At 32.0% G+C, this 12,922-nt stretch overlaps 1 protein-coding gene across 1 annotated transcript; it reads right to left on the minus strand.

Moving 5' to 3' along the window:
* Nucleotides 1–5,854: 5,854 nt before the first annotated feature.
* Thor (eukaryotic translation initiation factor 4E binding protein thor) lies at nucleotides 5,855–10,876 on the minus strand. The gene is made up of 2 exons (XM_085185648.1): nucleotides 10,657–10,876; nucleotides 5,855–7,561 (listed from the first exon to the last, which is right to left on the minus strand). The coding sequence occupies exons 1-2, from the start codon at nucleotides 10,796–10,798 to the stop codon at nucleotides 7,359–7,361; spliced, it is 345 nt and encodes a 114-aa protein (XP_085041774.1). The 5' UTR covers nucleotides 10,799–10,876; the 3' UTR covers nucleotides 5,855–7,358.
* Between the last annotated feature and the right edge of the window lie 2,046 nt (nucleotides 10,877–12,922).

Consider the following 12,922-nt stretch of genomic DNA (forward strand, 5'->3'; position numbering starts at 1 on the left):
GGCGGAATAGTTATATTTAATGCACTTCTATAATATGGGTATCAAATGAAAGGGCTTCTTGAGAGCAATTTGGGAAATAATGTGACATCTTTCTAAATCCAATATGGGGGACCATCCAAGATGAACGAGTAGTTATTATTTTTGCAATTCTGCAATATGGATATCAAATGAAAGGGCTCATTGAGAGCAACTCGAAAAATAATCTAACGTCATTCTAAATCCAATATGGCGGACCATCCAAGATAGCCGAATAGTTAATTTTAGTCTACTTCTACAATATGGATATCTCGAAAAATGTGACGTTTTTCTAAATCCAATATGGCGGAACATCTAAGATGGCGGAATAGTTATTATTTATGCAGGTCTGCAATACGGGTATCAAATGAAAGGGCTTGCCGAGAATAATTAGAAAAATAATATGACATCTAGTGTGAGAAACCTTCTTCCTCCTGGCATTAATCCCGGCTATTGCCAGGGTCTGCTTTCCTACTCAACCTACTCCACTTTGCGCGGTCTTTTAAGTCCCCGGTGGTTAGACCATTGGCTCTCATATCCGGCATCACGACATCCAACCAGCGCTTCCTTGGGCGTCCAGGTCTCACTCCAGGAACTGATATAGCAAGGCACTTGCATCCAACATAGTTCTTAGACCGGCGCGTAACGTGGCCAAACCATCTCAGGCGGCGCTCTTGGAGCTTATCCGCTACGTCACGGACCCCAAGACTACCTCGAACGAATGTGTTGCGTATGCGGTCAGACCGCGTTACGCCGCACATCCACCTCAGTATCTTCATTTCCGTGACGTGAAGCTCCTGAGTGTGCCGAGATAGTGCTGGCCAACATTCGCTGCCGTATAAAAGAACCGGGGTCGTATGATGCTCTTGTATATCAGTCCCTTGAGCTTGGCGGTTTTCTTCGGTCACAAACCACACCAGTGACCTCCCGCCATTTGGCCCAGGCAGCACTTATACGGCCATGGACATCGTGATCGATGCCTCCAGACTCGTGCATAACTGATCCAAGGTCCCTGAACTTTTCTGACTTAACGGCTGGCTCAGGACCTATAAGAATCGTGCTCAAGTACGGGCTCCCGCAAGCCATGTACTCGGTCTTCGACACATTTAGTTTAAGACCGCCGTTCTCAAGCGTACCCTTCCAGGGATTCACTTTACGCTCCAGTGTCAGCCGGTTCTCGTCAATGAGTGCTATGTCGTCGGCATACATCATCAACCATGGAGGCTGCACTACATTGAATAAGAACGGACTAAGAGTCGAGCCCTGGTGAACCCCCACTGTAATCGGGAAGGGTCTAGTGTCGCCAACAGCATTCCTAACCATAGAAGAAGAATCGTGGTACATGTCTCTAGTGTGAGAAACCTAGCCAGTGGTAACTAAAAAGTAAAAAATAAATTATAAGCAAAAAATCATTTTTAGAAAAAGCTTTTATTTAAACGCTTTAAAAAGGAGAAAATAAAATTTGTCTTTTAAATTTTAACTATCAACTCATAACCTCATTGTACACAATTTATATGATCATAAAAGCTTGTCGCGTTAATCAATATTTAATTAAATTGAAACGTTAAAAATTGAAACTTAGCAGATTTTACATAATTAAATTAGCACTAGTTTAGTTACACAAGTAAATCGCGCGACAAGCTTTTATGATCATATAAATTGTGTACAATGAGGTTATGAGTTGATAGTTAAAATTTAAAAGACAAATTTTATTTTCTCCTTTTTAAAGCGTTTAAATAAAAGCTTTTTCTAAAAATGATTTTTTGCTTATAATTTATTTAAAACATACTAACAACTAATACAAATTATTGCAATAAAATTAATTGATTAATTCATTGTATATTCTATGAACAGAAACTCGGACTTTTAAAGAGGCGTGAAATAAATTAACTTAAAAAAATTTAAAACGAACCTAGTACCATCAAAATTAAAATCAAAAACTTCCCTTTCCCATTTACCACCATATTTTTAAGACATTGCCTCGACACCAGAGCGAAGAAATGAAAATACTCAATTTTTAATTTCCTGCTGATGTTAGTACAAAATACGAGTAAAACAAGCATTTTGTAACATAATATTTTCTATTTTCCATAATCACGTGTATTTATATCCCAACATGTTGTATAATATGGAAAAATATAAATAGTCTGTGAGAGCCCCCACATGTTCTAACTTCTCATAGCAGGTCAGCTCACGAAGGTTTTTATATCAATGAAAACTGACACGACCCATTTCTCTCATACAATTTCTTTCTATATATACGTAGTCATTATTGTAGGTGAAATAGTAATAGTGAGTAGAATTTTTTGTATGTGCATGTGTTATTTACTATCAAAAATAAAATAACTAACGTAATATAAAATAACAATTTTTTTTCGTTCGTTATTTTCAGATATAGAAAAATTAAATTGTTGTACGCTTTTTTTTGTTTAAAGCTTACTATAATGCGATATGAAATATATTGTAATGCAGCATAGAATCAATTTTAGTTGTAAATGTGTATCCTGCACATAGCAGGGTAGGCAGAGAGAATATGAGAATCGTATGTTAAGACACTTCGTTCTCCATTACCATACATCCGTTCTCCGCTTTCCGTAGAATGCTTGAGGCATTTCGTATTGAGTGATGAAACTCAACGCCGCGTTTTATTTTGTTACTAGAGAGAAAATATGAAAATATTAAATTTCATCCTATAATTCATCCCCCCGAATGGGAATAGATCCCACATCCGTCGCCTTACAGTCGCACGCTTGCGCCCATACCCCAAGAAGGCCTCAGATTTCTCTACTTATACCACAAAAATGATTATAAATAATATAAATAACAATTAATAATATAAATATCAATTATAATATCAAATACAATAATCCAACATTTGCAATAGTACTTAGAAAGCATTGTTCAGTAGTATCGACTGGCGTGCGGTGCCTCGTAATTGAGAGGCTTCAACTAAACTCATTAGGGGTGACCTCGTCTTGGTCACGTGATGGCGATTCTTTCATATCAATCAACCCTTTTATGTATATAAGGAATTTTAGGAAAAAAATTACAATTATCTATTAATATTACCTTTACCTTTGAAATTTGGAATTATTGGGCTAATAATTTTGGCGATTAGAACCATAGAGATGTTGAGAAAAATCGACATTTCATAATAGAATTACAATTTTAATCTGTTAAGAGAAAATTGTGTACATACAAGTAAAATTGCGTAATACATGTATTTACTAGAAATTACAATTGTAGCTCATTGTTGTATCGTTGAACGAAATACTTATAGTTTTTGGTGTTTTCTTTACAAGATTCTTTCTATGAATGTGAATTTTCTTAGTTTCTGAAATTATAATTTACTTAAACACAGCTAAATATCAGTAATTATATGTGTGATGGAATTTCCATATCTTGCATATTGGGATTCGAATATGCAAATGTGCCTGCGCAGTTTGTTTATAAATTATGTTAATAAATTAAACAAACTATGAAAATAAATTACGTAATAAATATTTATAACTTAGAGTATATTTTCATTAAAATCTATTCCTCTCACCTTTTTTGCTGAAATCATTGCTTTTGCTATACAAAAATAAATGAAAAAAATTGAATCAATGTACTAACCACTTAAGTCCATTGAAGAGTCCTTCCCCGCAAACCCCATGTCATTTTTAATCCCAATACTTGAACATTCGCACAAAGCGTGATGACTTCGCGATCCTATCTTTATAGCGTCTGGGATTCCCCTTTATAGGGCGGTCTTTTATGTTATAGTATAGGTTGTTCATTCTTCTCGCCGTAGGGTGACTGAGTGAACTATACTACTCTACTACTACCTTATCTAAATGTCTGGATGTACATAGCTATTTTTTTTAATTAAAAAAATATATGTTTAATAATTTTCAAAAAACATATTGGTTTCATATAACTTTTTTTTGATTTACTGGTACTTTTTTTACAGCAGGGTAGTCAGAGGGAACCTGAGAGCCTAGTGTTACGACACACTTCCGTTCCCTATTTGCGTATTGAGTGATAGAACTTACCAAACTTACCAAAGCGACCAAAATTCTTAATTTTCATTTCCCCAAGTAGGAATCGAACCCACAACCGCCACGCTTACAGTCGCACGAGCCACGTTGTCTTTAACAGCTTAATATAACATTACTATAAAATTATTATTTAATACTTACAGATAGGTTAGCTTCTTTAGATAAAAGTTTCTAAAGGTCAAGTGCATAACAACGCTTCGCTCTCTCGTAAGTGAATGTTTGATTTATATAAAAAAATATTTATTCTTTTTATAAGAAATATATTTGTAGTACTTATTACATAATAATAAATTAATACACTAAATAATTACATTAGACTGTAGAAAACTACATAAAATTGGCGCCAGACGTAGTATGTTGTGAGTTATGAGTTCGATTCCCACACGATGAAATCAAATATTTAATATTTTCATTTTCCTCGCTTTGGGACACAAGCAAAAGCATGGCGTTGAGTTCTCCCACTCAACACGCAATGCCTCTAGAATTCGGCAGAAAGTGGGGAAAAGAAGTTAACGAAAATGGAGTGTAAACACTAGGTTCCCAGGTGCCAGAAACAAAAAAATATATATAACCACACTTTTGACTAATCAAGGAAAACCGTTATCTACCTTTGGCTATTGAAAAAAGGGGGATATTTACGAAGAAAACAATATTATATTCACTTCATATGTGTGCACAGGATATGAAATTAATGGAAAAATTTTATTTTCAAGTGTAATTTTCCATACTCCAATATGAAATGTCAGAGACGACCCATCACACTTCATCCCTTTTAAAATGTAACATTAACATGACATTTCAATTGTACTTGTAATCTTATAATGTAAACCAAACAGTAGTAAATATCAAGCGATTAGACCCAGACAGATTACTGTGGAAGGGCGAGGGTGCACTGAGGGGTGCAAGCCTGTTGTGGTCAATCTAATTTCACCCTTTTGCTTTGGGCGTTAAGATATGTAATGCGAAATACGAAAATTGTCGTAGCTAAGGGTATACCGCCACGCATAAGGCCAATGAACTTCTCTAAATCATAGATTTGATTATAAATCCCACTGAATAGGAAAGATAAAGTTAAAACTAAACTGAGAAATTATTGGTTTTATCATCAAAATCCTGTGGAAGTGAACTCTGGACCAATTTGATCATATAACGTAGAATGTTCGTACACTAGCTATAATTTATAATAGAAAATTGGCCAAGTACGAGTTGGACTTCTCATGGAGAGTTCCGTATCATTTTCAATTTAGCTAAAAAAAGCTAAAAAGCCATAAAAATAAACAAAATAAAAGCAAGTAAAGTGCTGTCCATATAAAAGATATATTTGTAGCTATATTGTAGGTCCAATTGACGAGGTGTGGTGTGGAGGACCCTCACTCTCCCGGGACGAGAATTCATATGCATTTCAAATAAGTTCTCTAGTTCTAGTTTTAGATAGAGTTGCGTGTTGTTTTTGCTATCGTCATACATATGTGTGTTTCAATAAGTTATTTTATTTTTTTTATTAATTTTATCTTTTTTTTTGTTTTGGTTTAGTTTTTATATTTTATGTTATTTTATTTTAATTGTAGAGCAGCACATCGACTAATTGTAGCAACGACGGTTCTGGCTTTAATTGCCACTTGGTGAATGTTTAATATCATTCCCTAGGTAACAAGTTATATCGCGATATTGTATCTAATATAACCATATTCAAATTTAAATAAATTTGAATGTGGTTGACATAATTGTAAAAAAATCTTCTCATTTCTGTATAAACTATATATGTAGAATGTAGAAGGAGAAAATAAATAAAAGAAAAATTATAATATAACATTTATTTATTTCATTTCGGCGTTCTATAAACATATCTGAAAATATATTTATTTTACCAAAGCAAGTTTAATTAAGCTTAAACTACTAACAACAGCCGCTCTATAATTAAAAGAGAGCCATATTGATACGAAAAGAGATAAATGCTTTGGAACAACGTTTGGACTTAGTTAACCCTTACCAATATGTCAACAATATTATAAACTAAAAGAATAAATGAGACAGTCTGTCTATCACTAAAATATAAATTTTTACACATTTATCTTTAAGTGGCAGCATGATTAAAATATATGTAGTATAATGTTTTTTGAACTTATTTTTATCTATTTTCTGCCCTTTGTTTATTTTTGGTATATACCTACAAAATACATTGTCTTCTCATACATTATTAAACATAATAATTGTAATAATTAAAGAGCATGTAAGGGTGGTAATGAATGCACCCTTTATTAATGTAATTGTATGAAGGTTGGATTACCCTTTGTTTTAGAACGATGGGTACTAACATTATATTCCTCTTCGAATATGCAAATTGAATTGTTCACGTTAATTTATTGTTTTTTCCATACTTTTTTACACATTTTATTACCTGTTAATTATTACCTGAATCTGAGCAATGTCCCTATTTTAAACATTATTAGAGTAAGAATCGAACCTATAAGCACCACGTTCAGTTTAGATATATAATGTCAAATTGTAAATTTTATGGATGATGTCAAAATTAATAAAAGGCAATAAGAAATATAAAAGATAATAGAGATCTTATAATATCATGCTTTTAATATCTACCATAGTATGTAAAAAGAAAAAATAACAACTGAAAAATAACCTATAACTAGTATTACACGTGTCTCATATAATGAGATTACTTTAGCAATACCATTAGGAGAAGAAAATTATACTTAAAATTAGCTTCTATTCTATAATGGCACTTGCATTGCATACAGATAAAATACTAATATGTGCGTCACACGCGTCTTAACTCATAAACTAATATTTACATAGTCCTTTGCCATGTTGTTTTTTGTAATTATAGTTAACAATCAAAATTCGTACAAAGTTTGCATTAAAATATTAAGTTCATAATAAATATTTCATCCATTCCATTAAAAATTGTGACCTTTTTTTTGTATTTACTGTAATATTTAACATTTTTTTTTATTATATTTTTTTACATTTGGCAAAGGAACGCGTTTGCAACGCAAAAGTAGACGTATCAGTCACGCGTATAAACTATCAACTATTTATATAGCTTATGCCAAAAATAAACATTAATCAATTACTTTTTATATAACAAGAGCTACATATATGGCTCGAAAAATATTTATTTGAGGCCTGCGCTATTATTTGGGCCTTTTAAATTATATAAAACAAAAAAAAACATGAAATATATACTCAAAATTATTTAACGTTTACGTTACAGTCTTTGATATGAAAAAAGTAAAAAAAATATGTCAAATATAACTTAAAAGGCACAAATTATACTAAAACTAATTAGAGATCCATACTAAACGTCTCCTGGGACTCGTCAAAGGAGATAGAATTAGAACGTGGCTTTTGGGCAGGAGGTGGTGCTTCCCTTGCAAGGCCAGGGTTCTTTAATAAAGCGGAGGGCAAAGAACACTTTGGTGGTGTCTGTGATATCGGCGACTGCCGTAGAGACATCATAAACGACCTGTCGTAGACTATACGGGTACCTGGAAAGAGAAATAAATATAATTTCATTTAAAATTTTCTATTATGATTTATATTTTACAAAAAATTCTAATCTGACTTATAGAATTAAGAGATTAAAATTAAAAATATATAGATAGATGTATGTCTTTATGTTTCAAATCGATATATACACTAAAAATATCGTAGAGTTTTCAAAATACGACATAAAATATGGCTGACAATATAAATGCTGGCTTGAATAATCAACTCTGATTTAAAGTTTCTTTATTCAAAAATTTAAAAAAAGTGGTATGTCCATCATATTTTTTTAATAACGCACATAATATTTTAAATAGTACTTATCGTATATACATATAAATTTATCTAAACCAGACAGACAAATTATCATAGTTAATTTGTTATTGTTATTGAAAGATAAAATAAAAATGTCAATAAATATTGTTATAAGTATATTTTTAATTGATTATATAATTAATAGTTATGTATTGTAATACTGTAGCTCGTAACGTGTTTTTTTTTTAAATTAATATATTCAAGGCCGGTCGTTGCGTAGGGCACATATCTGTGACTATCGTCACTGGTCGTGGGTTCCCCACTCGAGGAAATTATATATTTATTTAAATTTATATTTTCATTTTCTTCGCTCTGGTGTCGCGTAAAAGCGCGGCTTTGATTTCCGCCACTCAACACGCAAAGCCTCCATGATTAAGATAAGTTTCCTTTGCGTACCCTGCTGTGTTGTGGGATATAGCATGAATCTGATTTATTTAATTACTAGCGGCCCGCTCGCGGTTTCAACCGCGTGAACTATGTTATTATTAATTTTTGTTTCCATGACTACGTCCTAGTGGCGTCTATGCAAAATTTGAGACTCCTAGCATTTGTAGTAACCTAGTTTCATACAAACTTTCGACCCCAAAAACAACCCCTTAGAAATCGAATATTGGAAATTCCCGTCTTAGCGAGCACCTACGTCCAATAAGTAACTCCTATGCAAAAGTTGAGATTCCTAGCACATTTAGTTTCTGAGATTTCATGATGAGTGAGTGACCTTTCGATTTTATATATATAGATAGATTATGTTAAACAACTTCTCATAACAGATATGGTTAAATTTATATAACTCATATGTTTGAGGCCACAACCCTACGCGTAGTACGATTGCCTTATTTTAATATATTTGAATATATTACTACATTATTAGAAACTAACAACCCACTACAACTTTGACCAGGTCTGAAATAACTTTTTTTGAAATAACTCTTTTAAATAAAACTCTTATATATCAAAATAATTCAGAAATAATCTATGATTGTGGAAAGTAATGGAAACTAAACTTGTGGAAATTTATTATTATTACGTGCAGTACTATATTTTTTGGTAAGTGGAAATACCTTAAAATAAAATTTTAACTTTAATAAATATTTTCTATTTAAAGAAAGAAACGCAAGAAAACAAAAGTTTAATTCTGGAGGCATTGCGTTTCAAGTGGCGGAACTCAACGCCGCTCTTTTCCTCGACACCAGAGCGACGAAATGAAAATATTATAATAAAAAGAAAATAAATATATCACTGCCTCGAGTGGGGATCGAACCCACAACCATCGCGTTACACCCTTGTACCGCTGCGCCACAACGGCCTTGATTTATTTATTTTTTTAATAAAATGTAAGTTTGAATGTATGTCTGTCTTACCATAGTACACTATTTGTATTAGTGACTCAAAGTTAACCTTGAACTGATTACAATGTTTTCATTGTTCAATATTAACGGCATTAGTCTCCCACATGTGCCAGTAAAAATAATTATTTTTTTAAGTAAGATAAGATTTAGTTATTTCTAAAATAATTTTAACTGCTTTTTACAAGAAAATTTAATTTATATTTATCACTTGTGACCACGGTCATTAGAAATGTCGAGTTTTCTTAATAAATATATTTTCGAATACCAAAATATTGTCAATTAACTCAATCAAAATAGTTTCCAAACATCTTATTTGATATTTCTATTCTACATAGTTAAGGTTATAGGTATACAGACAGCATAGAACCTTTATAACAGGTTAGACAGAGGGAACCTTGTGTTCTTAACACTCCGTTGGCTAGGCACTGTGTTCACTGGCTGAACTTAACCCTGCGGTTTGTCTTGTTTCCAGAGCAACGCAATAAAAATAAAAAATATATTTTCCATATGGGACCTTCGATGCACCTTCAAATTTACGTTTACAATTTGTTAATAATTGTTATTGTATACTAGTAAATTTAAAATTGGACAATTATTTAATTAGCATTAAAATATTTACGAACACGTGGCTCTTTCGAAAAACGTTGGTAATCAACTAATTTATATAGCTCTTATACATATTATTATTACGCGACTCTAGCGTTAATAGAATTAACTGTAACCTGGGCTGGGAACCTAGTGATAAGATACTTCTATTAGGACACTTCAGTTTCTACCGAATTCCTGACGCATTGCGTGTTGAGTTGCGGAACTCAACCCCGCTTTGCCGTTACTAGAGCAAGGAAATAAAAATATTAAATATTTCATTCCCCCGCTGCCTAAAATAACTAAAAATTGGGATTCTTATTCCTGGTCCTCCTAAAAAAACTAGAGAGATGCGTGAAAAAGAATAAAAAATCCTAGCAAAACATAAAAATTTCGTACTGCGCAGTAGAATATCAAGGCCTCACATCGCAATCAACACGCGGTCGTTGTCACGTCTAAATTTACTTTCCCAGTACTCGCAGCGTGTTTAAATAGCTCTTATTGGGATAATAAGATTGATTTAACAAAAGGTTGTTCACCTCGTGGTAACCTAGTTTTGCTTTACGTTTGTCACGCGGAGTCACGTTACGTAATGTTTATTGACATTGGACACTGATAACAGCGGCCTCGAAGTGCTTGATAGTAGATTATTTATTATATTATATAAGAATACTTCAAAAAATATTCTTAATTTTAGCTGTTTTATGTTATTTTTTAAGTTTAAACACAGAATGGAAAACCACGTGGTCAATTACAATAACAAATAACACGTATTGAACTCTACTTTAAACTAAATTAATTTCTACAAAAATAATAATACTTAAAAACACAAAATTAAGGGTTGTTACCTCCAGGGGTGGTAGAATAGATGGTGCCTCCCGGTGTACTGGAGTAAACATCGGGCATTTGAGCCGGATCGGTGATCAGGACCCTCCTGGACGGTATGCTCTGGCTATGCGTGGCCTGTCTTGCAATTGGTGAAGCAGACATTTTCTACTATTATTATTATTAATAATATCAATCACAATCACTTACACAAGTCAGCAAAGGACTGAGAACTGAGCCGAGGCACGCCGCCGTCTAAAATAAATACGGCCTCGAACGCACACAGATATCGATAGCGTTAAACATGTATACGTGTGTCAAAACATTCATATATTAATAACGTAGAGGTTTAGTATTGTTTATGTTTATAGGTAGAGACGTGGTAGCTCTGAGAGACAGTGTAGAGGAATTTGTAGAGATATTACACCGTATATTCCGTCCATATTATTTCTAGAGTATTTTGTAAGTAAAGCACTTTTTTTATTTACTGTGTCTTCTATGTAATTTACATTTATACTAATGGCTCTTTAATTTTCACCAAGAACAGGTTTTCTCTTTATTTTTAAAATTAATTATAATTTATAAAAAGTAAACTTAAAATAATTTGTTAGTACAATATTCTTGATTGTATTTTCTTCTCTAATCTAATAAACAAACCAAAACAATTAAATAGTCCTTAGGTAATATTGTATTTTTACAAAAAGCAAAATATCTTATTAGTTCTGAAAATTATAAGAGTCGTATAACAATAAGAATAACATAATAGGAATATTTCGCTATAAAATATCTTTTTTCCATTAAAATAAGATAAATTCCATACTACAAAACAACGTAATGGGATAGCCATTATCTGAGGGAGATCTTGAAAATAAATTTTGCTATCATAAAACTAAGTCTATATTTTTTCTTTATAATCCATAGTAGAGTAAAATAGCGTGACTTGAGAATATACTTATACTGACAAATATTTTAGCTTTAAACAGCACACGAGACCAACAATTTATTATGTTTAAAAAATCAACAATCTTAAAATTAAAAAAAGAAACATACATAATTTATTTCTTATATGATTTCGTATTTCTTTTAATCTGTGCTACACACACACACACACACATATATAAACCTTATCTAATAAACATTGACGGTACAAGAGGATACCATGTGCGTAGTATTTTTATATATATATATACGTTCAAAAACACTTTAGTTGTTATGGCGACAAAATTATCTCAATTAGATATTAGAAGCGTGATTTTTATCATTTCCAGTCTAGCTTCAACTAGTTTATTATTTAATTTAGAATAACTGTTTGTTGTTTTTGTCTCACACTTGTTTTCTTTTGTATAAAGTGTGGTTCTTGGGTAGTTTTTATGTTTTTTGTATATCATTGCCTTTTTGAATAATGATTAAAAATGTCTTTATCTTGTAATGTATTAACAATATTACAAATATATAAGTAGGTAGCTCTATAGAAATGCTATTCACATATTGATGCTTGAAGAACAATAAACATATTCTTCTTTAGCTTCACACACACCAGCACACTGTTCCTATTAAGATACTTTCGTTCTCTTTTTTTTCCGCATAATTCTTGAAATTATATTATAATAATAGCGAAAACGTATCACTAGATCGAAATTTTATATTCAGAGTCCAATATTATAAAAATATAATCGTTTTAATAGAAAAAATAAATAATAAAATGAAATTTGTTAATTCAATAATAAAACACGTAATTGAAACGTAGCTTTTCTAATTAAAACTTTTTAACCTTTTTCAAAATTAATTAAAGAAAAACAAGATAAGGTTTACAAAAAGATTTTTTACTAGGTATAAACCGTGGAAAATTTTTAATTTTTAAGGAGTCGTGCAACTAACAGAGATGTTTCATCATTTGAATCGAATTGTTTACGAACGAATCCGGAAACTTGTTGGGAGCGTGAGAACGATAGAAATAAACCAATTTTTGTTATTTTGTTAATAGCATAGTACAAAAATAAAACGTAGCGGCTTTTTATATAAATTTCCTCCTTTTCTCATTGTTTCACGCTATATCCTACAAACCGCAGGATATGTAAAGGGATCCTGGGAACCTATATTTAAACACTCCAGTCCCATTAAGAAATTTCCGTTCCCAATTTTCCGCTGAATACTAGAGGCATTATTTGTTGAGCGGCAGAACTCAACGCCGCAATACATACATAAATATCTACTTTTTATTTTCGCTACATATTCTGATCCTCTCGTGACGTAATAATGACTATTATAATATATGGATGATTAAAAGAT

Source organism: Heliconius melpomene, chromosome 5 (assembly GCF_056956725.1).
Source record: "Heliconius melpomene rosina isolate 202511_hmr_F chromosome 5, ASM5695672v1, whole genome shotgun sequence".
Taxonomy (NCBI): domain Eukaryota; kingdom Metazoa; phylum Arthropoda; class Insecta; order Lepidoptera; family Nymphalidae; genus Heliconius; species Heliconius melpomene.

Coding starts and splice junctions, on each gene's coding strand:
- Thor (XM_085185648.1), bottom strand. CDS start 10,798: ATGTCTGCTTCACCAATTGCAAGACAGGCCACGCATAGCCAGAGCATA. Junction 7,562..10,656: donor CTATTCTACCACCCCTGGAG/GTAACAACCCTT, acceptor TTCTCTTTCCAG/GTACCCGTATAGTCTACGAC.